The sequence below is a fragment of the Strix uralensis genome, chromosome 16 (genome assembly GCF_047716275.1).
Source record: "Strix uralensis isolate ZFMK-TIS-50842 chromosome 16, bStrUra1, whole genome shotgun sequence".
NCBI lineage: Eukaryota > Metazoa > Chordata > Aves > Strigiformes > Strigidae > Strix > Strix uralensis.
The window spans coordinates 15664789-15688993 of NC_133987.1; the positions used below are offsets into that span (position 1 = coordinate 15664789).

A 24205-nucleotide genomic window follows, 5' to 3' on the forward strand; every position below is an offset into this window, starting at 1 on the left:
ATGGCAGAGTTCTGCCTGGGAGTGTACAAATAGTAATTACTATTTTGAAGTTCTCTCCCCTGCCTGCCACCCCACCACCCAACCCCATGAGCTAACAGTTTCAGGAAGTAGGAAAATTGGATCATCATGTAAGAAATGTTTAAAACTTGTCCCTTAGTTTTATGAAACAGCTGAGAGTGTCTTTCATTCTAAAAGTAGGAAGAACAATAGCCAAACTTCTAAACTAAGAGCCCAGTGATTACAGCATTCACCTAAATTTGAGGCACTAGATTTAAAGGCATCCTCTGCCTGAGAAGAATGTAACCTGCCTCTTCCTGGAGAGTATCCTGCTCAGTAGGCTGTCATGTAGTTCATAGCACTTGCTGCCTCTTGATATGGTTTGTAAAAATTCTCCATGAGTATTTGGACCTCCATTAATGTTAGAGTTCTGATCTTGCAAAACAACACCTTTGCCACTGAGGTGTTTTTGCTGCTACTCTTTATCCCACTGTATCTCTACAAAGTGGATAAGTGTTTGTACAGGTAACTCTGCAATAGGAACAGATTCAGTAGCAGAATGGTAATCCTGTGGCAGGCTAGAGTACTGGATAGCTCAGTGGTTCAGAGCAATCCTGAGAAATGAAAGGTGATTTCTTTTGTTGTGACTTAGAGAATGACTTCAGCCTCTCAGAAACCTGTGAAAGACCCTTCAATAGCAGGTTCTCAATGTGTAGTCTTCTGTCTTTTATACTGGAATTCTTTTACTTTCTGTAAAATTATTAAATATCCACTGGGTGGAATCAGTGTGCCCTGAGTCTATGGATTCTAAGCTTCCTCCTAATTTATTTTAGACTCTGCTATGCTATAGAGGTTTAAAACTGATTTCATCACAGTTGCTGGGTATTTAGCAATATGATAAACCTCTGCCACTATGCAAAGTGTGGAGTTGTCTTGAAAAAGCTTAACTTCTTACCTGCCTCTGTATAAATGAGATGAGAGCTTGGAATTTTTGCTTTTCTTTTAGAATCCACTGCGGATGTCTATATCTTTAACTTAGGTTTATGTTTAAGGTGTTCCTTTATTCTGAACTGCAGCTTTCCCTCGTTAGATCACTGCTGGTTCAGGCACAGTGTGGAGGATTGTGAGAAACATTCTTGAATGAGAAAAAATGTTCATCGACTATTTTCTTTTCAACTATTTAGTTTTTTCTCTCTTTCTTGCTTAGAGGGGATAAAATAAACTTTGAGATCTTTATGGCAATTCAAAATATTTTGATAATGGAAAAGCTGGCACACTATTTCTAATAGTTCTTGTAACGATTGTCTCCAAGAAGATGTGTTCTTTTCCCCACTATGTTGTGCTGCTGGCACAATAGGATCCTGTCTGTCCTAACTCAGCCAGACTAACGTGTTCATCTTTGGTTTTCAGGCATCCACATTTAATCATCTTGGGAGGAATGTTCTGCGTAGCTACAGTGAAATGATATCTCTGTGGAATCACCTTGTGAAGAATGAGATTCTTTTGGAGAATAATGAACAAGCCAAGTTTCTCTGCTTTAAGATAAAGTGTACAAAACATGAATTTAACTTCACAGCCAGCTATCAGAATCTGCCAATGGTAAGAAAGAAATACAAATGCAATTTCTTTGACTCAGCACTGTGTTTTTCAGGTCTGCCACCTTTCTGAGAGATGTTATTGCTAGTGTTGAAACTTAAACACTTCTAGTTGCTGGTTCTATTTCTGTCCAAAGAGAAAACAAACAAAAACTTGTGTGGTGTAGTTTTGAGTACTTCTCACCTATTTGGGAGGCCAACTACAGACAGAAAGTCAGGGAGGAGAGGACAAAGAGAAACTACTTGGCTAGAAAGAGGGGGCTGTAGGTGTGATTACTTATGTTTTGATGCAGATGTAAGGCAGGTGTGGAAGATTCTGCTGTCTTGGAGAATCAAAATATCTTGCCTGCTAGTGAGCAGAGTAACAGCCTGGGTTTATATGCTGTTTTAGCCTCTACATCATTTTCAAGCTTAAAATGATTTTTGCTTTGCTTGATGTCTGCAGCACAGGAAGGGTAAACAGCAGTTTGTCCTTCAAAGAGATACTTTGATCAGTTTCTTTGGTCAGTTCCTTGCAAGATGTCGTAAAACAAAAAGTGCTTTTCTAGTCATAGAATTCCATGCTTTGAAAATCCAATCCATTTTTGTATGTAGATGTACTGGTACCAGTGTTAAAAGTTTGCTCATATTGCAAATGGATTACACTCAGGTGATTCATTATAGGGCATTTGTCTTCTGCTGAAGTCAGTTATCTACTAATGACACTTTTAATCCTATATAAATGGAGATCGGGATTTAAACTGAAGCAGAATGGGGTTGATCTGTTCAATGACAGCCTTGCTGCAGCCTGTTGAACAATGTGGTTTCTATATTGACATTCCTGAATATGAATGCAGTAAATCTGATGCAGTTGTCTTTCCCCTTCTGGTCTCATGGTTTGAGTACAGCCTAAGAAGACAAACTTTTCTGTGAAGACTGTATGGAGAGATTATAGAAGTCCACCTGTCATGCTGCAGTTTGAAGGTCAGATAGAAGAGCTGAAGAAGGAGAAGATGCTCTATCAAAAACGTGGAACCCTCCATTTCAGGTTCAGTAGTCATTTCTATCTCTGAAGAGTGTTTTGGCCTAAATTAAATGTACATCTTCATGCTCTCGGAAAACGTTCTGGGCTTTACGAAGTGGAAGTGCTGCATGCACAAAGCCTGTGCTTCTTCCCATCTGGCTCTCCAAACCTGCTAAAGCACACCAGCTTTATGGGCTGGTTATTTGCATCTATTAGCTTTTGCCTTCTTTATTGAAATGGTAGTGAGCAAAGCTGTCAAAGGCAACAGGCCATGCGTACTGTGGCAACGTGTTTGTTGGCAACTCTATTGGGCATATAGCCTCCTTTCATGAAAACAGCAGGATTGATGGTGTGTCCAAACGTTGAAATGCTGAGAAGTTCCAAAATCCAGATCTGATCCTCTGTGCCATCCAGATGCCTTTTTTCTAGTCCTCAGGAATAATATAGCCATCCTAAAGCCAAAAGCATCCCTCTTAAAACACATAACAAATGGTCTTGTTTAGATTTTGGAACATGTTTCCATTTCCTGATGAGAATGAGTGCACTGCTTCTAGATGTTGGCTGTCTGAAATTTCTTTCTTCATTACCCATTATTGAAGCACAGCTTGAAGGCCTTGGTAAAAATGTGTGCTCAGACTTGAGACATCTGTATCATCTCTGGGGACATCTCAGCTTTCTTAAGGCATAGTAGGTTCAAGAGGAGTGCACAGGCTTCCTTAGGAGCCACTCTGCAACCTGGAGATAGCTAAAAAACTACAGGATGCCTTTTCAGTAATGGAAAAAATATGTAAATGAAGAACGAAGAGCTGTACCAGATATCCTAACATGCATAAAGTGAGTCCAATGTCTGCTTATAAAAGTTAATGCGTTTTTCCAAGACATCCAACTAAGTAAATGTGCAGAAATATTTAATAAAGTCCATAAAACATTACTCTGAAGTAGTAAAGTGATCCAAACTATGTAGTGGCTGAACATCTGTTGCATAGGATTCTTGGCATGTAGATACCGTTTCTACAGAAAACATAAAATGTGGTTGATAGGTGAGATATTCAAAGCTGCCATAAGCTTTTGGACAGTGTCCCTATTTGAAATGAAGTCTTGGCTATGCAGATATATAAAGTGTATGTACTGGTTATGCATGTCAGAATTTTAGAGTATCACCCTGTCCCATGCTCTTTCAAGCCTTTCCTGAACCCAGGATGGAAAGGCTGTATCAGAAATTCTGGTAAATGTGTAGTTTGTATGAAGTTGTAATTATGCTCTAGTATTTTCTTAGAGGTCCTGGTCCTATGTGTCCCTTCTGTACCTGACACCCTGATGATATCTGCAACTGAACATTTTGGAGTTCCAGTTGAACCATGCATGATTTCTTTTTGTAGTTGTCTATTAAGATCTTTTACACTTTGCTTAATGCTTGTTTTGTTCCAGGCATCCTTTTAATGTGCCCATTCTGCAGAGCATCCTTCTGCAGGAGACATTTACTGTTGACAAAAAGCAAAAGCACTATTTCTTGGAAACAAAGGTTTTGATAAATGAGGTGAAGGAAACAGTTCAAACTCTTACACTTGGTTACCAACCTGAAAACCCGTATGTGAGTTGTACAAGAATTTTCTTAATCTGGCACTCCAAAAAAGCCAGCAAATGAGTGATTTACTGTATATATCTTATGTTCTTTGCATTTCCTCTCAACCTTTTTTTTAGATTTGTGCTGGGTTAACTCATCCTTATAACTACAGCCTCTTCCCCAGAGATGTTGAAATATGCATTTTAACTCAAAGTCACCAAAATGTGAGTAAATTTCCTGTTAAATTCAATTAGAAGGAGAGATGAATTACCTGTTTATTTAGAGTTTATTGTCTTTTCAGACCTGACTTGCTATAGGTCTTTAGTTCCTCACCTGTAAATGCTACAACCAGAAAGTTCAGAGAGCAATGATGTGGTTGGTGCCTCCCTAATACAGTGTTTTATATAATAATATGTTGTGTAGTAATATATGATAATAATACCTAATACATTATTTTAAAAATATTATTATGCATGAATATTGTTAATAATAACAAGTACTGAGAAGGAATGGATTCAAGGTTCTCATTCTTACCTAGGTGTGTCTTACCAAATGCAGTTATTCTTTTGTGCTTTGCTCATTTTTCATTCTGAGCCACAATGTAACAGCTCACAACTCTTTTCATTTTTTGTAACATGTAGGGATGACTTCTCTCATCTTTCATAATATATGGGGTTAATGCTCAATGCAATTCACTTATTCATGTTCTTAACACATAGGCAGAGCATGAGCTTGAGACTACCTTGAAGGTCAGTAAGGAAGATGTTCTCAGCTTTCTAGGGAGATATCAGAACAAATCCAGTGAGGCAGATTTTAGACACCTTTTACACATGGATATGACACATTCATTCCAGGTATTGGTGGTTTTCATTTATGGTGTTTTATTTTTTATGTCTTGGTGGCTGTTTTAGTGCATTGTCTTTAGAATTATAATTGTTTCATGGTTGTAAACTTCCTAGTTCAATAAAGTCCTGGCCCTAACAAAGACCCTAGGTCCCTCAGCAGTTCAAATCATAGTCTGTATCAATAATGTCTTGTGAGAAACACACTGACCTTTCATTTTTATACTTTTTTTTACTGCATTTAGTTTAATTTTCAGTGTCGTTGCATAAAATTGGTTAAATTTTATACACACATTTGCTTATACACATCCTCTACTTCATGCTAAAAGTTCAGGCATCAAAACACATGAGGCAGTTGATGGGAATGCAGTGATTGTGTTTACATTTTACTTTGTCAAATAGCTTGAGTTTCCGCAAGCAGTGGGCCTAAGTGGGGAGCTGTTTTCCAGGCAGACTAAATTGGACCACTTTGACTATGGTGTGAGTGTAAAAGCCATCATCAACAAGAACATGTCTTCACAGGTCAGTTCCATGATTATTGCAATCTTGTTGCTTGAACTGCTGGCTTTTGCAGTTCATACACTCAGACCTGTGCTGAGTCTTTTGCTTGTCGCATGCATTAGGAATACATGTTAACCTGGGACCTGTTTAACTTTGTGCTGTAAATTGCTTTGCAACTACTTTCAAGCATGGGAACACAAATGTGTGCATATACTACAAAGTTGGTCAACTTAACACAGAATTCAGTGAGTGTAGTGGAGAGGTGTAAATTGTTAGGGAAACAGTTAACTTTTTATGATTAAAGTTTATTCTGGCTAGATGGCTACATGCACTTGGAATAGGTGGCTTATGTTTTGGCTGAAATTCAGAAAACTCTGAAAGTCAAGTTAAATTGTACTTAAAATTCAACGTAGTTAATAATTTTTTGTTGAAAGCTCTAGCATGGTGACAGTCCTATATGCAAAATGAGGTGTCATCTGTAGCTTTTATTACCAATTCAAAAGGTTCTTTCTCTTGGATTAATTTTATCCTATGTGGTGGGTTGAGATAAAGATAGGGCAGTCACTTTCTCATTAATTTCATGGACAAAATGGAGTCAACGTGGGCAAAATTAATTTAATTATTGCCAAATAAAAGTAGAGTTAGATGGTGAGAGACAAAGATGTAAACTAGAAACACCTTTCCCCCTCTGCTTCCCCCTTCTGCTTTTTCCCAAGCCCAACTTGTAGTCTGCAGTCTTACTCCTTAAACTGATGTTTCGGTATTCTGTTTTATGATTTAAGATCCTTAATGTCCTGTTCTTCATTTTCTCTATCTGTAGGCCCGGGCAGCCCTAAAGAGATATGGTGAGAGCAATTTGAATGGCTCTCTTTACCTTCATTCCAATGGAAGGGACATGTTCCTGCTGGAGGTTGATATGAACAATGAAAACAGGAAGAATGCCAGAGCTGTTGAATTGAGGGCTTTCCTCCATCAGACAATCCTGACAAACCCAGAATCAATACAGTTACAGCTCATGGGCAAAGTATTTCCATCAAGGTAGAGAAATCAGAATCTTGGTCAATAGAGGAGCTGAAGAGTGTTCTGTGATACGTATTTAAATGTAACTGCATATAGATGCAGCAGAAGCCACTGTAGCAAATGCCATTTCATGTGTTATCCCCTGAAATACTTTTGCTCTTTATGTTTCATAAGTCGGTATAAGTTACGTTAATGTGTTCTAGTTGCTTTCCTAGGACTTTGTATGGAGATAACTTGAATGAACAGGTGGTAGTGTTCTATTGGGTTTTCGATCAGCAGTTGTCGTTTCCCCCCCCCGCCCCGCCCCTTGTTTGTTCTCTCAGAAGTAAAGAACTAATATTTATAAGATATGCCAGTGGAAGAGGGAACCTCCGAGTGTTTATTATAAAGTTTTATTAAGTATTATGGAAAGCTCTGAGGTGGTAGGGATGGGAAATAGAAATTTGGCCCTCCTAAGTTTCAGCTGTCTTCCAGCTGATTTTTCAAATTTCACAAATACAGAAGTATGCAGTGAAGGAGTTGATGTTTTTGTAGAGGTCCTAGTGTTTAGCAGTTCAGGAGTTGGATGGGTTCAGGAGAATGAGGAGACAGAGTTAAATCAGAAGTTACTACAGTTTAGTTGAAGCTCATTAGATTTACTAGTAAAAGAAGAAATAATATAAAAGATTCAGGAAAGATATTTAATGTGTTTCTGCAGCTTACTTGCAGCTCTGGGCTTCCAATAGTACATTCATTTGTTTAAATACTGGGGTAGGCTGTAACAGAGCAATTTATTGCAGCTCACTTCACAGGAGATAAAATAGAACATTTAAAATTTCTGGAATGACAATTTATTTCAGATTTATTTTACCAGGAGAAAGGAGAGAAAAATAAAAGATTGAATATTTCTGGGGAATTGCTAAAAAGATACAGTCTGTGCAGACTTCAGTGGCTGACTGATGAAATGAATCTTACTTCCCTGAATTATGTAGTTCAGTTCTTCACATCAAGTGGATTTTCACTGAGGTTTTACTCATCATCAGTCTTTCAAGAGGGTTCCAATTTGTAGGAGGGATGCCTAACAATATGAAAAGATGATTGCCTCACTTTTAAGTATTTTGTGTAGTATACCTGGGTCTAGAAATTCAGACATTTCAATGGACAGTTTGTTGAAGACAATGTGAAAATTCTATCTCAGTCTTATACCTGAAACACTAAAAATTGAGTTTCTTGTTGCTCCAGCAGGTTTCTCAAAAAGCTGTGCTGTGTTTCTCCCACACTGTTCAACTCAGGGCCGAGATACAAAGAAATAATTGTTGGTTCATTTACCAAACTCAAATGGCGGTGGCATTTAAAATTATTGTTTAAACTGAATTCTCAATGCTGCTTTTAAATCAGCACTGAAGAGAGATTTCGTATTGTGACAGAGAAGAGTTAATTTCCAACTCGAACTCTGTCCAACTCTTTTTCTTTTATTAGGGATCATAACAAAAGCATCCAGTCAATTTGAAGAAAAATTAGTCTGCCAATCTGTGAAGCTTTACTGAGTAGTTTTACTGAGTAGTTTTATAAACATCTGGTGAATAGCATGTACTTAGTGCAAGGCATCAGATTCACTGAATCACAACACTGGAACAAGTGCCCACAAAGTCTGTGAAGTCTCCATACTTGGAGATACTCAGAAACTGACCACACGTGCTCCTGAGCACCCTGCTCTCATTGATCCTGCTTTTAGTGAGAGGGGGGTTGTCTTGACAGTCATGAGTTAAGCATAATAATAAGATCTTACTAGCAATTTTTATCTTTTTTTAGACTTTTGATATCTTCTGAGATGAAGCTTAATGAAAATAGTCTTCGCATGGATTTCATGGGAGCCAGGGAGCGGAAAGTTGGTTTTATTTTGTCCCTAAGTGGAAGAGTCCGACACACATTTGCTGGATTAAAGGCCATACCTCATCTTCTTTCTCTGAATGGATTACTGAAGTGCAAAAACAACATTCATGATGGTACTTTTTATTTTGTGTTTTACTGCTAAGTCTGCAGCTATCTAATTTTAATGTATTCCTTACTGATCTGTGTATAATGCAGAAGAGAGTGTTTAGCATGCAAAACGAACTGTTGGTCATTGGGTTGAAACAACTTTTTAGCGAAATAACGGTGTTTTGTAATTTTCATATTTTCATTGGTTGAAGGAAATAGTCGGTGGCATCTTTCCTATGCAGGTCTTCTGAAATGAGGTGGGGCTGGCTTGAGGCCCTTACTCTTCTGAATGGCTCCATGGGTGGAGTAGGTCACTGCACAGCTCCAGAGGGATTGTTTAGCCTGGAGTTACACAAGTAATAGGTCATAGTCCCTCTGTAAATTTTCCTTCAGAAGGCAGTGCAGTGTAGTCCATGGCTTAAAGGCACAAGCAGCTTGGTGAATAAAAAGAAACAACTGCCAGAAATAGTATTATGTAGTTTGTTTTAAACACAGACTCTTCTACTAGTAGAGAAACTCTCTCAACAATACTGGATTTGCTCTCTAGATTAGGCTACATTATCTATAATAATAAATGGAAATTCTTTTATTTCCTCCTGGTATTAAATTAATGGTTAATTTATATGTTGCTTATAAAATTCTGGTTATTTCTGTCCCAAAGGACTCTCTCCACAGTAATCATTTCTGCCTGTTACAGGTAACATCAGTGTGATGGTGAACAAAACACTGTATGGACTCCATCTCAGGAACAGAAATGTGTTTGGGAATACCACGGTACACAATATCACTTTTGCTGTGTTTCAGAATGGCAGTCAGGCAATCCCAATGGAGGCAAAACTGAAAGGACACCTGGAGCTGAGTAAAGAGATGAAAAGGGGGCTAGCTATCTTCCAGGTGGATGAGAAAGCCCTTTCTGTAGATTTTGCCAATATCATGAGTCATGGGCACAGCAGAGTCAGTGGGACTTTCACACATAATATCAGCTTTTTAAAAAATGCAGGTATGAAGAAAACTTCTACTTGATGGTGTGGTGTAACGCAGTGTCAAGCTGAATTTATCTAAATGAGTGCAGACCAGTGAAAATAGATGAGTTGCTTTTGCTTAGACCAGAACAAAATGTGATCCAGTCTTAGCAACATTCTTTTTAATACTGTTGAGAAAATACAATAAAATGGATACAAAATTTTTTAAAAGCTCTTTGAACTACTTCAGAGTAAATTATTTCTCTTGTACATCTGTATTCCTGCATGCTGATCAGTTCCTCTGAACATAATTTTTATGCCTCTTTTGATTTGGGCCAGAATTGAAACATTGAAAGTCATTGAATAAATCATACTGAAGACTAAAATATGCCAAGTGTTGTTTCCTAAGCAAAACCAAGTGTTTTCATGAACTGAAGTTATCAATAATTTTGAATGGGTAAATTGCCTTTGTCCCTTTGGACTGAAGAAGTCTAGTTTGAAACTTTCTAACAGCTGACTACTGGAGTTGAACACAGTACCCACTGACAGATATCCTTTATTAAGAAAAGAAAAATCCTTGACTTTCAAAGCATCTGCCACAGTTTAATTTAACAATCCCTTTTCAATATGATTTTCATATGGTAGGTAATATCCTTTCTTACTATAAATATCAGTAAGTGCAGCTAACTGAATGATCACACTTTAAAAAAAGTCTGTCCTATGAAAAGCTATAGAAGGCTTCTCTTAATCTGTAATACATCTTTTCTGTATTTTACAGTGACAACCCAGAAGTATTGTGTTGATTTTGCTCTCTTCCCTGTCAGTAGGATTGCCCTTGGATGGCATTCTCACTGCCGTGTGTGACCATGGCACAAGAAATCACACCATCACTATAGTCCTGCAGAGTGGCAGTGAAAGGATTACTGCTGTGTTTGGAGGTCACAGACTGTCCACAGAGCCTCCTAAATCCCAGCTGTCTGTGAGTTTAAAGCACAACATCTCAAAGATAAAGAAATATGGGATCCCTTTTATTGTGGAAGCTGCTGGCTATTATGAGGTAAGAAGAGTGTGCCTGTGATTATTTAATTTCTGGCAGAACCATTTCTAATAACTGTAGGTTATTCCTGTGCACTTTATTGCAAAAGCATCTGCATTTTTGGGATGTACTAAATTACTGTGTGAAAGAAAGGTGTTTTCTGGCTTCTTGTCATGCTGTGTACCTGTCATCTGAAGTCCTGGAGCTGAATCTAGACTAAATGAGATGCTAATTCAGTTCTCATTTAAGTGAGGTGTTTTGCTGCATAGGAACAGGAGTCTTGTCCAATTTTGGTTTTCCCCTATAAATGGGAAGTGGACAGGCTGGCCTAATATATGTAGCCATCAGGTAAGTGTGAGTGAGCCTAGGTACTGCATTGCATCTGGTACTGGGTTTAACTAGTTCTGATGTGATCCTTTGGATGTCTGCTAAAGAGCAAGAAGAGTGTTTAGCATGGTTTTCCATTTGGAAATTTCTACCCACAGAAGCATCACGGATCATGTTTCCTGGTACTGTGTTGCTTGGCCACTCTTCTCTCTATCTGCATTTCTGCTGTAGATCTCTGAATAACATATAGCGCTTTTGCATCTCAACTTACCCTTCCATAAAAGAAGTATTCAAATATTTTGCTTGTTCAAACACATGCGAGAAGGCTCAAGTTGCTAACATAGTAACATTTGTGGTGGGTTCAGCCACTGTGGTACAGTGAGACACAGAGGTGAGGGGAGGAAGAACTCTATGCAGTTTCCCTTGCCCTGCTTACTAGAAGTTTCAGTGCTTTAATCATGTATGCCTTAGGACCCAAATCCTCTAGGGTACTGAATGGTCTCAACATGTTTTGGAGCCAGAAGGAATTATTGGTACACAGCATTCAGAAGGTCTAGCATAATTGGAAAATCTCTTTTTGAAATGAAGCCTCTTTGATGAATTTGCACTTTTATTTCCAGTGCTGCTGCCCTCACACAGTCTGTGCTGTTTAAGCATGGTGAAACAGACTCTGCCTTTGTCAGTTGTTGATGAGAGGTTGTTGTTTGTTTCTTTCCATGATTTGGTTTCTTTTGTGCATAGAATTTCACCAAAAAGATTGCTGCAGGGATAACAACCACAGTGGAGATGGAACAGCTCAAAATTGAAATAGAGAAGAAAACCACTGGCAGTGCTATGGAAATTTCTCTTTCACTTCACCACGACGTGGGAGGACTGATGGACATTGTTCCACGTGTACTAGAGGTTAGCAGAAATCCTGCTATATAGTGTACTTGATAGCTTTCTGCCATTCTCAACTGTTCAGATTTACTACCTGAGAGCAAGCTAGCAGATCAGAATGGAGAGGGGTTTTTGTCAAACAAGGCCGGTACAGAAAGCCTAAAAATTGTTTGCTTAACAATAAAGAGCAGGTTTTCAAGATGTGGTGGATAACAAAACATTTATGTCATGAAACTGGAGTGGGTGTTGGCCCAGGCACAATAACATGCAGTCCTGAGTTTTTCATCTTGCTAAAGCAGAGTTTGCAGGTGGATCGCATAGCTGTTTGTGGGTGCAGTGGTATTGACAGCAGAGTGAAGAATAATGGCAGTAGCCTTCAGACAGCCAACAGCACTCCCCAAGGACTTCACTTTCTGCAGCAGGGGATACAGCTGATGGCATTTGAAACACTGAATGTCTGCTTGTGACAGTGGTATTTTCTGTTCCAAACATAAGAAATGCCCCTATCTCCTGTCAAAATCAAAAGCCAGAGTATCAAAAATAGTTCTGTCTAGCAAGTGATGGTTTCCTACTGTTTGAAGATATTCTTCTGTCTTTATGCTGATAATATTTTGGTATGATAATGCAAGACGAGACATGATTTAGCCTCAGATCACTAAACTGTTTATCTTTTTAAAACTGATCTCTAACCTTTAATCTTAAAGCTATGTTTTAGTGTCTTCATGCTTTTTATCCTGAAAGCAGCCTTTTAGCTTGCTCCTTTCTATTTTAGTCCTCTCTGCTTTTCTTCATGCTCTGAATGTGCTTTGTTGATAATGCCAACAGGTTGCTTGCAGTGGAGAATCTGCTAACAAACAACTTTCTGGCCTTTGCAATGGAGCAATTGCATTTCAACATTTTGAGGTACTGGCTTCATGACTCTGCAGTCAACAACATATTGTCTTCACTACCACTAAGGGAATCTTAAGTACTGAAAGGTGTCAGAGATGTAGAAATGGATTTGAGTTAGCTGGAAGTTTTGCACACACTTTCAGATATTTTCACTCCCTTAATATTCACAGATTCAAACAGGTCAGATTACTTCTCCATCAAAAACTGTACAAGGCTGTGGGGGAGGTTGCACTCAGTTTCACCATTATGCAGTGGATTGTTTATTCTGAATCAGAATTGTCAACAAACTTGCATTCAAGTGATACAGATTTACATCTTTAGTGCACAGCTGTGCACCAAGTGCAGAATACAAAGTAGACGTAAGGGATATTTATGGGCCCAACAGGTCCAATTTTAAAGGCGATATTCCTGTGTCCTACAGCAAACAATCAAGTTGTGCTGCTTTAGAGCTCAGTGCAAGAGCTTGCACCTAGCAGAAAACTAATATCAGGTGGTGAGAGGTGTGCACCAGGCAGAAGGCAAGAGTCACATTAATGTTTCTAACTGAAGTCTCCAAACTCTATCTTCTGCCAGTTAGAACTGAACTCAGTATAAATGGTCTTGTTCTGTTATTGAAGAACCAACCTGATGTGAACTGGACAAGGGAGCATAGGAGGCACAAGCTGAGAATTTTGCGGTTTACTTTTTACTCTATTTTCTGCTCTTTCTATCTAACCATTTGTTTGTGAAAGTCCCTGTGGCTCTTGAACTGTTTGAGAAAGAAACCTTATAATCTGACATATTCTTAAAGAAGTGTTAAAAATGTCTCCTGTGAGTGACAGTACAGAAGATTACGTTTGTCTCTGGAAAGACAGTAATCACGGAGACTCTGATTCCCATGTATGTTCTAATGACAAAAAAAGACAAATGCATTTCAGTGCTTCCCTCACGTAAGATGGGTACAATATGCATAACACTTGTCACTCCTGCTGAGGTCTGAGGGTGATTGAACACATTCTCACAGTGCTAGAGCTCTATTTACTTATAGTAAAAACAGAAGTGATAATAGTAAAAGCAATAACAGTTGATTTTTCTGGTATTAGTAATTGTTTTAACAGTTGTGGAGTTGGTTTTTTTCTGTTACTTTTATTATGAAACTGTAAAATAAAGATTTTAGGCCATCTCTCCATTTGTTTAGGCATTTCTAAATATGTAAGATGAATACAAAATGGTGTCAGGGTAATAGGGAAATAGTTCTCTTTCAGTAACGTGAGCATGTTTCCTGACAGAAAAACAAACCTGACAACAATTCTTCCTGTAACTTTTCAGACTCCAGCAAGAGTTTCTCTGAATGGGTCAATGCTTACCAGCAACTTTACTGTCATCTTCTTTGGACATGTTTCTTTTCATGACATGTTTGCTTGCCTGCAACTCAATGCCACCACTAACATCCAGCCTCACTTAGAAATTGACTTCCAGCATTCTTTGCCTTTGCTTCAGTCTCTGGGAATTGCCAGAGAGAACCAAGTGAAGGTGTCAGCCATGAGAAGTGACAAGTATAAGGGCATGCTTGGTGTTGTCCTTGGGCCTTGCAGTTTAAACGCTGATGGAGAAGTGAGCCTGGCAAGCAATGAAACAGATACACAATGGGTACTTACTTTTAGAAACAAGTGCGTCAGTCTAGAGGTAAGCCTAGATTGTTTTCTGTATGGCATTATATCTGTGTATTTCTGATCATCTCCTGACACAATTATTTATGGAGAGGACAGTTTTGGTCATGAAAATTGTTCTGGCAGAGCAGTGAGTCAGAGCACTTGCAGAGGGAGTGTATTTGAAGATGAGAATTTTGAGTAATAAAATAGTAGATGTTACTGCTGTTGCCATGAAATAGTTGCTTAATAATAGCTTTTAAATGAAAATAAACTTCTGTCCTAGAGTCTAATGAAAAGCATGTCCTTTCTGTTTGAAATTTTGGAGGTTTTCTTTGGGGTTACAACCTTTTTCTTCTACAGTAATTAGAAAAAGGTTGTAGGATTTTTATTTTCTTCCCTTACCATTTTTTTTTTGGTTTCTTTTTCTCTTGTTTCACAGATAAATTTCTGATTTCTCTGTGAAACAAGCTGTCTGGTATGGTCCTTTCCAAAAGCATATTGGTTCAGAAAGAAATGCTTTCTCATTAATTAGAAACAAATTAGGCAGACAGTTGCTTTACCTTGTGTGCTTTAAATAGTGTAATCTTTTTCTGTTGCAGAGGATGGGATTGCCTCATGCTGTAGCCTTTGGGGGCTCATTTCAACAGAACATCTGCAATGTTGGCTTCTTAATGAACCTCCAGTGTGATGGCAGAATGGTTGATGTGCAGATAGACACTTCCTGCGAACACGAATATACGCTCCAAGGGATGCTCAGGCATTCAGTTCACTGGCTGAGTCAGCTTGGGCTGCCTTTTGAAAACTCTGTCCAGTTATCTGCAGCCACAGACTCCACCACTGAGGGAATTTTGTTGCTGCAGGCTGGCAAATGCAAACTTAAGGCTAGAGGAGATCTCTGTATTCAGAAAAAAGCTGAATGGACATTGGAAACAGAAACAGAATGTCAGCTTCTGCAGGTAGCTCTTGGAGGCTTTTAAAGGGAGATTTGGCATAAATGCAGGCAATATAGGGTTTTAGCTAAAATAACAATGTTTGAGTGTTGGAAAACCACTTTAAAGACATATACCCGTCTTACAGCATTAGGCAAAGAAAGTGTCTAATGTATCCTGTTCATAGGTGTTCTCTGTAGACTGAGATTAGTTCAGTGTTTGCTGCTTGTTGCCTTTGCAGACCAAGACTGCCCTCTAAGGCTGAACAGCAGTTTTAGTTTGAACTATTTGTCAAAAAATATATTCTCTGGTCTGTCTTTTTTATCAAAGTAGAAGTTGTGTAATTTCCTTGGTTTTTCCATCCAGCCTCATTTTCATTAGAAAGAATGACTATTGTGAATTTAGGGGTTATTTATAGATGTTCATAGTCATTTATGTTTTGCTTTTAACTCCTCGGTTTTAATTTCCTCAACTACAAAGTAGCAATATAAAACCAAAAATGACAGGAAAGTGTGTGTCATCCATAATGAAAAGGGAATGAAAACCACTTAAAATATTAAACATTTATAAAAATTTTCAGTGTTTTTACAAATACTTTGAAAGCATGAGAGGAAACATTTAATTTGGGATGTTGCACAAGACAAGCTTGAAGTTTTAGTGTTAAAAAACCTTGTAACACCAGATGCAAGAATGTCTGTTAGGCCTGTTATTTTTTGTGGCTTAGTTTGTTTGAAAATGGGGATTGGTCTTGTATGAATGAAGCAGAGGATGTTCACTCTGAAAAAAAAAAAAAGGCATTCTGTATTTTTGTAAACGTAAAACTTCAAATAGATACAGAAGTTGTAAATTGTGCAGAGCAGTCCTAAAATCTTCCCTCAGACCTTATTCAGACAGAATTGCCATCTTAGTGTTGGGAGAGAGAAAAATGTCAGTGCAGAGGCTATAGATTTTGTCTCTGATATTGTAACATAAAATCTCCTTTCTTGTATGCTAAAAGGAGAAGAAAAAAGACTCAATACTGACTTGTCTTAAAGTTTATGTATAATCTGAAGGATTTTTATTTTTCTTTTAATCTCGATAGGAGCTCAGAATTCCAACTCAGTCACGGCTCACAGGATCTATTCAGAAAGACGAGTGCCAGGCGGAACTTCTCTGTGTCCTTGAAACAGAAGGCAAGACTGCCCATCTGGAAGTGAGAGCAGAGTGCAAGCCAAAGATTACACTGGCAATTCAATTCAGGCATGATCTCCCTCAACTGAAGGAAATCTCAAGGGAAAATAAGCTGTCCATCACTGCACAAAACCACTTAAAATATCATATTGGAATAGGAATGAAATCAGGTGCTTGTGAGCTTCAAATGAATGGGGACTTCAATCCTGAAAAGAACCTTCAGTGGAAAATATTTATAGAAAACAAATGCCAAACAATTCAGGTATTGGAAGGAGTTTTTTTACTTTACTCTTGAATTTATACATCTAAACCAGGATCTTTGCACCTAGTAAAGTCACAAGAACATAGCCTAATGATTTCAATGGTAGAAGAGAAACAAGAAAAACATTCTCTTCTTTTAATGTTACATCTTACATTTGGAGCCAGTCATTCACTCTATGTTTGTATGGTATAAGCCAGATTTTCTGTGAATCAGTACCTACAGCTAATGGACTCGCTTGTACTAGCTTTGATGTATTTTTTCAAAAGCGTGGTTGAGAAAAACCTGCAGGGTTTTAATCTTCAGAAATAATGAGTATTCAAAGCTGTCTTTGGTTTTAACAGCAGTTACAGTTTCTCTGCATTTTGACAACCAAATTCTGAATAGTTTAAAAATATATAAAATAAATAGATAATCTTCAAGTCATAAAATTTCCACTCAGCTGTACAAAAAATTGAAATTGCTAACCAGCCAATACGTAATGTATGAAGACTGTTGCAGAGAACACACAGAGTGAAAAACCCAGCATTAAACAATAGTTACGATTTCCTGTAAGACCTCAGTTGAGAAATATTTCAGGGAATTTAGCTGAAAAACAAAGTGACATTTTGAACAAGCTGGTTTTGTCTGCCCTGGTGAGCCATTTCTCTATACTAATTCTTGCAAATGCTGGTCATATAATTGTCCCTGAGCTGAATCTTACCATGTACAGTGCCTGACAGACCACCACCAAATCACACCTCCTGTTTCGTTAATGAGATTTAACTTCTGGGTTTGGTGCAAGTCTTGCTATAGACATTGAGTCTGAACAGCAACTAGCAGGACAAGAAAAACAGTAGTTTCTTTGTTGAAAAGATTCAGCCAGTAGAAAAATACAGTGAAAACTGGAGTTCTGTGGAAGAAGATCACTCCATATCACACAAATGTGCCATCGTTTGCAGTACAGTCTCATTTCTACACAGAGCAAAGGAAGTGAAGCCCTGTCTCTGGGAGACCTATCGAGAGCACTTATCTGTTGTCACCAGACATCCCCATCTCTGAAGGAGCCCACAGTGTTGCTGCCTGGGAGGAGCTGTGTGAGCTGGGGATCAAGGCAGCTTTCAGAGCTTCCCAAGTAAAGAAAGGCAGCGCACCGTGACCTCTCTCAGCTAGTTAGCATGACACGCTGAGCTCCTTTGGCCTTTTGATGGAGGAGTGAAAAATGGCACTTCTTCCCTCAATTCTTGCCTAGTAGTTTGTTTTCTCAGGGCAGACTGTTGTAGGTAGGTAGAGGGGGAGAAATTCTGTAGCAGGATTTCCTGAAGTAGCAATTCTGAATTTAGCTGGATTGTGCACTGACTTATTGTACTGAAAATTTGTGTTGCTATTGGAAATCCTGATATCATGATGCTTGGCCTCTCACAGATCCCACCAGTCAGTGCTATATAGGCAGGAGTGGAAAGGACAGGAGAAGTATATGGGAAGTTTAAGAGAGATGTTACCACAGAATGATCTGTGGATTCAGTATGCAAGTCAGGGTAAATCTGAATATACAAAGATGAGATTCACCTGCCCTCTTCCAAAAAAAGAGCTGCCATAATAAAAGAAACATATGTATACTGTCTGGTTTCACTGGATTTATGAATGCTTTGGGCCACTGGAGCAATGCCAAGCATAGAAAATTAATTGACTTTTCACTTAGGCAGGAAGAGCTGCCACGTTGTCCTGTGTTCTGTTTGTGTTGGCTCACTTATCAAAAATATGTCAGACATATTCAGAATAAAAAAGACAAAATGTATAAAATGTAATAAAAAGCTGTCAAGATTTCTGAAACATCCTATGGATACGCTGCCTGATATACTAGATTTATAGCTGGGTGCTATTAGAGCTACTTATTAGGAATAAAAAATTTCAGGTGTATAGTGTATCTGTGGGTAAGTGTAAAAGTGGTAAATTTTTTAATTTACTTTTTTTGCTTTGACAGGATCTTGGAGCACCACTAAAAATTGATGGTTCAGGCTATGTTTTGATGGATAAGATGAACCTAGATTCACAGACTCTGATCACTGTTGATGAAAGTAAATTACAAGGACTCGTTATACTAAAAGTCACTGAGGTAAGTATCCTGCAGACTGTTAGACTGCATGTATGAAGTACTGAGTGACATACTTTAAACTATTTTATTGGGAACAAATAGTCTAGCTTTAGTAATAAATGTTGGAATAAAAATGAAGTCTTTGAAAATCTGGCACCTGTAATGTGCAGTAAAACAGATGTATAGGATAGTAGGATGCAGGCTGTGACACTTCCTGAATCATTTCCTTGTTATGCTCTTTGTGTGTATATGTATGTCTGTTTTTGTATCATACTGTTTGATGTTCATTATGATAAGACATGCAAACCCACAAATGCTCATCTCACTCTACATATACAACAGGTACTCCAATATAATCCTCTTCATTCATTATGAAAGTATACAGCAACGTACAAGAAGAAAAAAGATTGCAGTTTATAGAGTGATCACTGTGATTTATGTTGCAAAGTAATAGGCAGCAATTCATTGAGACACTGCTGTTTTGTTTCTTCAGTAAGACAACAGCACAAGAAAGGCTCTGAATCTCTTGCTTTCTTGTTGACAATTATAAGTTTGGCTTCTCTTGTCATCAGTGCAGGGGAGTAGAATACAGAGAGAAGTATCTTCTTCCTTGTGATCATTCACTTTCTTGCCATAACTGGTAATTTCTCCGTATTCCAGTGCTGTAGATAAACAGATACCTAGTGGAGTTTTTTGCCACCAGAGAGAAACATTTGTACTTTTTCCCCTCTTAGCTGGAATATATATTTTTTTATCCTATGTTAGGCTTGATTTTTTTTTTTCTCTTTCCCAGTGTAACTTCCCTAAGTTCAACGCAATTGGTTTTAATTAGTATTAAATGCAGGACAGAGAGATTTGCTAAATTTCTGGTTTGAGCTGTGTGTTGTGGCAGGCTTTAGTTTATACACATGCTTTGCTGTATATGCTGTGAAATATTAACAGGAAAGACAAGAGTTGGATGCAGTGCTGACTCATAACATTCAAGGAGCTGCTGACATTGGCATTCCTACAAGGATGTTAGTTGATGTGATATCAGAAAAAACCAGCAACTTCTATAGAAGACTTATTCACTTCTGTGTGAACAACAAGCAAGTAAGTGTCTCCTCCATATTAGTAAGATGTGAAATAGAGGTTAAAGTGAGCTAACTGATTTGATAAATACTGTTTCTCCATTTGAAATAGCTGTGCATGAGACTGTTATAGGAATACTCTGCAGAGGCTGGTTTGGTTTTAAAGACCTTAATTAAATGAAGGCAGTGTCTTTCAGCTACTCCTGTGCAATCACTTTCAGCAACAAATTTGACATCAGCAATGATCTACAACTCCCATTTGCAAACTGTATCAGACCTTTCTTAGCAAGTATCTTCACTGGTGAAGCATATTCCCTATTACAGTACAAAGTCGTGACATAAAAAAATCAGACAGTTCTTCACCATAAATTTTTCATAGTTTTCATAATTTTACTCTAATGTGTAATTAGTACAATAATTACAATAATCAGAGCAGTCTCAATATCAGAGATGTGTCACAGTTAACTTCTGTCATGTTTTATTTGGACTAAACAGATTACAGAAGAACTGAGCTTTGTCCAGAAGTTGGATGTTGTGTCTCTTAACTACAAGCTTACTCATAACATAGAGGCACTGAAGACTTTGCCAATAAAAGACAGGATTGAGTTGCAGGTAAGTTAGCAGACAATGACAGGGGGGACATGAATCCAGCCTGGAATCATGCCATGACAGAAACAGTAGCTGTAGAAGTCAGATGGCAAAGAACAGACGGTGTAGATGTGATTTTGTGCATTTGCTATTTAGGTGAAATTTTTGTCTCTCTGTCAAGGAGGGTAGAATTTTACTAATTCAGTTGTTAATTTTATCATCTGTTCTGTTATGCCATCTTGTGTAAGAACATAACACAGATTTCAAAGTTGCTTCATAATACTTCAGTTAAAAGTCAAGATTTATACAGGAGAAAAAGCTTATTGCTACAGAATATAGCCCTAGTGGAGCAAACCAGAACCATAAACAATCTACCTCATGTCGCAGGTGCAAGTGGGAAAGATTGTTCTCAACATTTTAAAATACAATCTAACCTTCAGTAAAGTATCCTTCTGAATCAAGGTGTCTGTACTGTCACACCACCTCAGCTTTCATTCTCATTTATCATTACTTCTAGACCCAGTGCTCTTCTTTACCTATACTCTACTGAAGTTGGGCCTTCCTTACCTTTAATTCAGTTGCCAGAGAAAGCAGCAGTCTTCTGTCCTTCATAATGTAATTTGAAGTATGATGGTATTCCTCATGAAGGTGCATTGCAGGATGTGCGAACTGTAATTTTTTTTGTGCAGAATGAATGGTCTGGGACATTGGAAGTCTGTACCTGTGCATACAAGGACTATCTTGGAAAGAACTGCGATAAGATGAGGCAGAGAAGTGTGGTGGTGGTAAAATGAAATGTCACTCTGCAATGGACAGATAACAGATCAGTCACTTCTTTGCTGTGCAGATTGTACTCCTGAGTTCTGTAACCCATCAGAAGTGAGAGGAAGTTGGGGAAGGTGCTGTCTGTCTAGGTGGAGCGTGGAGACAGAAAAGCACATTTCTCCTTATGCTCCTGATGGAATAAGATTTTTCTGAATATGCATCTTGTCTTATTATACATGGGTCGTACTGCCTCCTTCTGTTTTAAAGACGTTTATATTTTCTTTTTCTCCCTCCTCCCTCTCCTTCCTGCTCTATTTCTCTCTGTCTTGTTTTTCCCTAAAGTTCAGGGTGGAGGGGAGTCCAGATGCTTACTTTATTCTTGAGGGGAGTCCAGAAGCTCAGTTTGTTCTTGAAGGGTTGGGAGAATAGCTTGCTGGACCAGAACTTTCCATAGGAATAAGAGGTTGGAGATTGGTTCCCAGTGTGTGAACAGCCCAAGTCACAGCTGAGGTTGCAGCGTGTGCTGCATGAGGAGGACAATGCATTTTAGCTCATATGCCTGGTCTGATAGATCTGCAGTGTACCTTGTACAGACTAGGCAGAGGTGAGTACTGATACTGGCATATTTTTTATCTGAGATACAGAAGCCTGCAGAGCAACACTTACTCTTTGTTAGCCATGTAACTGCTTGAATAGGGTTAAGGCATGGCCATACTGGAGAATACATGTTAAAATATTCAATTTAAAAATAAAAGGGACATCTGTAACTGTGTTGTGTTATGAAATTACATGAGATTAATTTTTTTGACACATCTTTGAGATGATACTGCCTGAATCAAAGAAAGAACCCTGACTAACAGGAGCTTTACCTTTTACAAAGCTGTCTTTTCACAGTTTACCTTTGTTGCACGCAGGCTATCTTAAACCTGAAAGTGATCAAGAGCTTTAGTATGAAAGCGCATTATGGTGCTCACCTAACAGTTCTTGAAGGACAAATCCAGGAGTTTGAAACAAGTACCAACATAACTGGAAATTTCCATCATACTTGGCCATGGCTGCTACAAGCCAGAGTCCCATCATCTTTACAGGTAGCTTCTTTTTTTTTTTTTTTTTTCCCCTTTTCATTAAAATTACTGTCCTTTCTTATAATGTAATAGGCCATGGCTTGAGTGAAAACTACTGTTTTGTAAGGTACAGGATGAAAGCTGAGATTTTCTGATATTTAAAAACTATGGATGGCTGAAACCTGAACTACTGAAATAGAAAATTTCTTTTTGACTGCTTTCTGGACCAGGTTATTCCATTCTGATCAGTGTTAGTACACTGTGTATTGTTGATACTGTAACTCTACAGGAGAATAGTTTCAGCATGTCACATCAGGAATTGGAATATTGCTTCTATGTTCTTTAAAGGGAATTTTATACTTAAAGTACTTCTTTAAGTGCTATTTTCAGGAAAGTATTGGAGTACCTACTATCTGGTAAATATTGGCAGTGTGCATGGATCAAGGATCCTTTCTATAAAGGGAGTCATGTTTTTGTGGGATAAAAAAGAACCTAATGAGAATTGGACATAAATCAACGAGGCTGGCATGGTTTGAAGTTCATTCAGTTAAATGGATTTCATACTGGAAAGACGCAGGTGAATAATGAAAGGCTGGGATTTTTTTTGTTAATGGGTAGATTTTTGACATACGTATAGACTAGAAAGAACTTTCACTTCCACTTGTCTTCTGTTTTAAAATTAAATAGTACTTAAATGTTTCAAGAACATATCTACATGTATTTTTTTAGGTAGATGTGGTTTTTCAAGGGAGAGACAACACTACTCAAGAAAGATATATACACATTGCAGCTGGAGAAACATCGATCACATACATAATAAACTCCTATTATGTTGGTCACCAAGTGGATATCTTTTGCCAAAGTGTACATAGTAGTGAGGCACTACAGGTGTTTGGCTACCCTAAGGCAATCAACTTGATTCTCAGTTTACAGAAATCAGGTAGGTACCTGCCATTCCTTTCAGGTTTCTTGTTATATAATAGCTCTTTGAGGATGTTTCAGCTATTCCTTCAACAGCTACAGACTGACTAAAATTTGCAGGAAATACCTAAAAAGACGCTTTTTCTTGTATGTAAGTATAATTGTCATTCTTAAACTGTTACATTACATCTGGTAAGGGATCGTCCAGGGAAGATCTCGTGTGGTGCAACACCTGGTAAAACAGGTGATCTCCAAGATACTTAGCTGCATAAAATAAGATTACTTGTTACAAAATAAAAACCTTGTTACAAAGTACAAAAAAATGTGAATTCCATTGTAGTTTAAAGTGGGCTTTGAAAATAATTCTAAATGGCTTTTGTTGTATGAACTGTGGAGAGGAGGCAGACCCATCCTGAACAAGCCAGTCTGTCCTCGAAACTTGCCCTGACGTAAATCCTATCTGCATGTCCCTCAACTGCTGAGGTACACTGTGGTCAAGTACCTTCAATGCCCACGTGGGAGTATATTCAAGTTGAAGAGAACCCCAACAGCTGTGAGAGCACCAAAGAGTAGGAATTATTCAGGTTAGCAGGCACTGAATCAATACTAATGTTAGTGGCACCATGTACTTTCACCCATTCTCAAGAAAGCAACAGGACAACAGGTGACTTTCAGGACAGCTGCCAGAGTGGTCACTGTATGGTTCCAGACATGTCTTCTCTGTAAAGAGTTTTGGGGTTTCACATCTCTCATCTTGTTTTTATGTCTTAGCAGTCTATATTTTCTTTTTCAAATATGAAAAGCTGGTAGGAAAGTGGGGGAAAGGTCTTCAAGTCATGTCTGAGCAGTGTTGGTCTGTTGTAGCTGGAACTGAAGGAGTCATCAGAGGTAAAACAGCTCAGAGCTCTTCTCTAGAAGAAGTGGCCAAGTCTGCCAAGTGCTACTGTTGGCTGTGTAAGCTAGTCAGCTCTAGCTGCAAAAACATGTTACTGTTGGGAACTGACTTGTCACTTAACACTTTTACATGGACACACAAGCTCTGTTAGCTCAAGACTTTGTATGTTCAAGGACATCCAAAACACTTTGCAGTCCTCCAAGCACAGGCCAAAGCCCTTGTCATCCTGAATGGATGACTGTCATAATGAATGTCTTAACCCA

General features: G+C 38.3%; 2 protein-coding genes across 2 annotated transcripts in view; one reads left to right on the top strand and one right to left on the bottom strand.

Moving 5' to 3' along the window:
* Positions 1 to 24205, bottom strand: part of CLEC16A (C-type lectin domain containing 16A) — a 376293-nt gene that overhangs the window by 137373 nt on the left and 214715 nt on the right. The window lies entirely within an intron of this gene.
* LOC141950919 (uncharacterized) overlaps positions 1 to 24205 on the top strand; it is an 89213-nt gene that overhangs the window by 40024 nt on the left and 24984 nt on the right. The window contains exons 29-49 of the mRNA XM_074886424.1: positions 1408 to 1596; positions 2480 to 2619; positions 4024 to 4186; positions 4297 to 4383; positions 4879 to 5013; positions 5404 to 5523; positions 6323 to 6540; positions 8314 to 8507; positions 9179 to 9481; positions 10271 to 10500; positions 11548 to 11709; positions 12511 to 12588; positions 13885 to 14241; positions 14807 to 15163; positions 16218 to 16568; positions 18529 to 18660; positions 19582 to 19731; positions 20205 to 20321; positions 20987 to 21082; positions 21923 to 22150; positions 22856 to 23066. Of these exons, the coding sequence (XP_074742525.1) occupies positions 1408 to 1596; positions 2480 to 2619; positions 4024 to 4186; positions 4297 to 4383; positions 4879 to 5013; positions 5404 to 5523; positions 6323 to 6540; positions 8314 to 8507; positions 9179 to 9481; positions 10271 to 10500; positions 11548 to 11709; positions 12511 to 12588; positions 13885 to 14241; positions 14807 to 15163; positions 16218 to 16568; positions 18529 to 18660; positions 19582 to 19731; positions 20205 to 20321; positions 20987 to 21082; positions 21923 to 22150; positions 22856 to 23066 (4018 nt within the window). The remainder of the gene's footprint in view (positions 1 to 1407; positions 1597 to 2479; positions 2620 to 4023; positions 4187 to 4296; positions 4384 to 4878; positions 5014 to 5403; positions 5524 to 6322; positions 6541 to 8313; positions 8508 to 9178; positions 9482 to 10270; positions 10501 to 11547; positions 11710 to 12510; positions 12589 to 13884; positions 14242 to 14806; positions 15164 to 16217; positions 16569 to 18528; positions 18661 to 19581; positions 19732 to 20204; positions 20322 to 20986; positions 21083 to 21922; positions 22151 to 22855; positions 23067 to 24205) is intronic.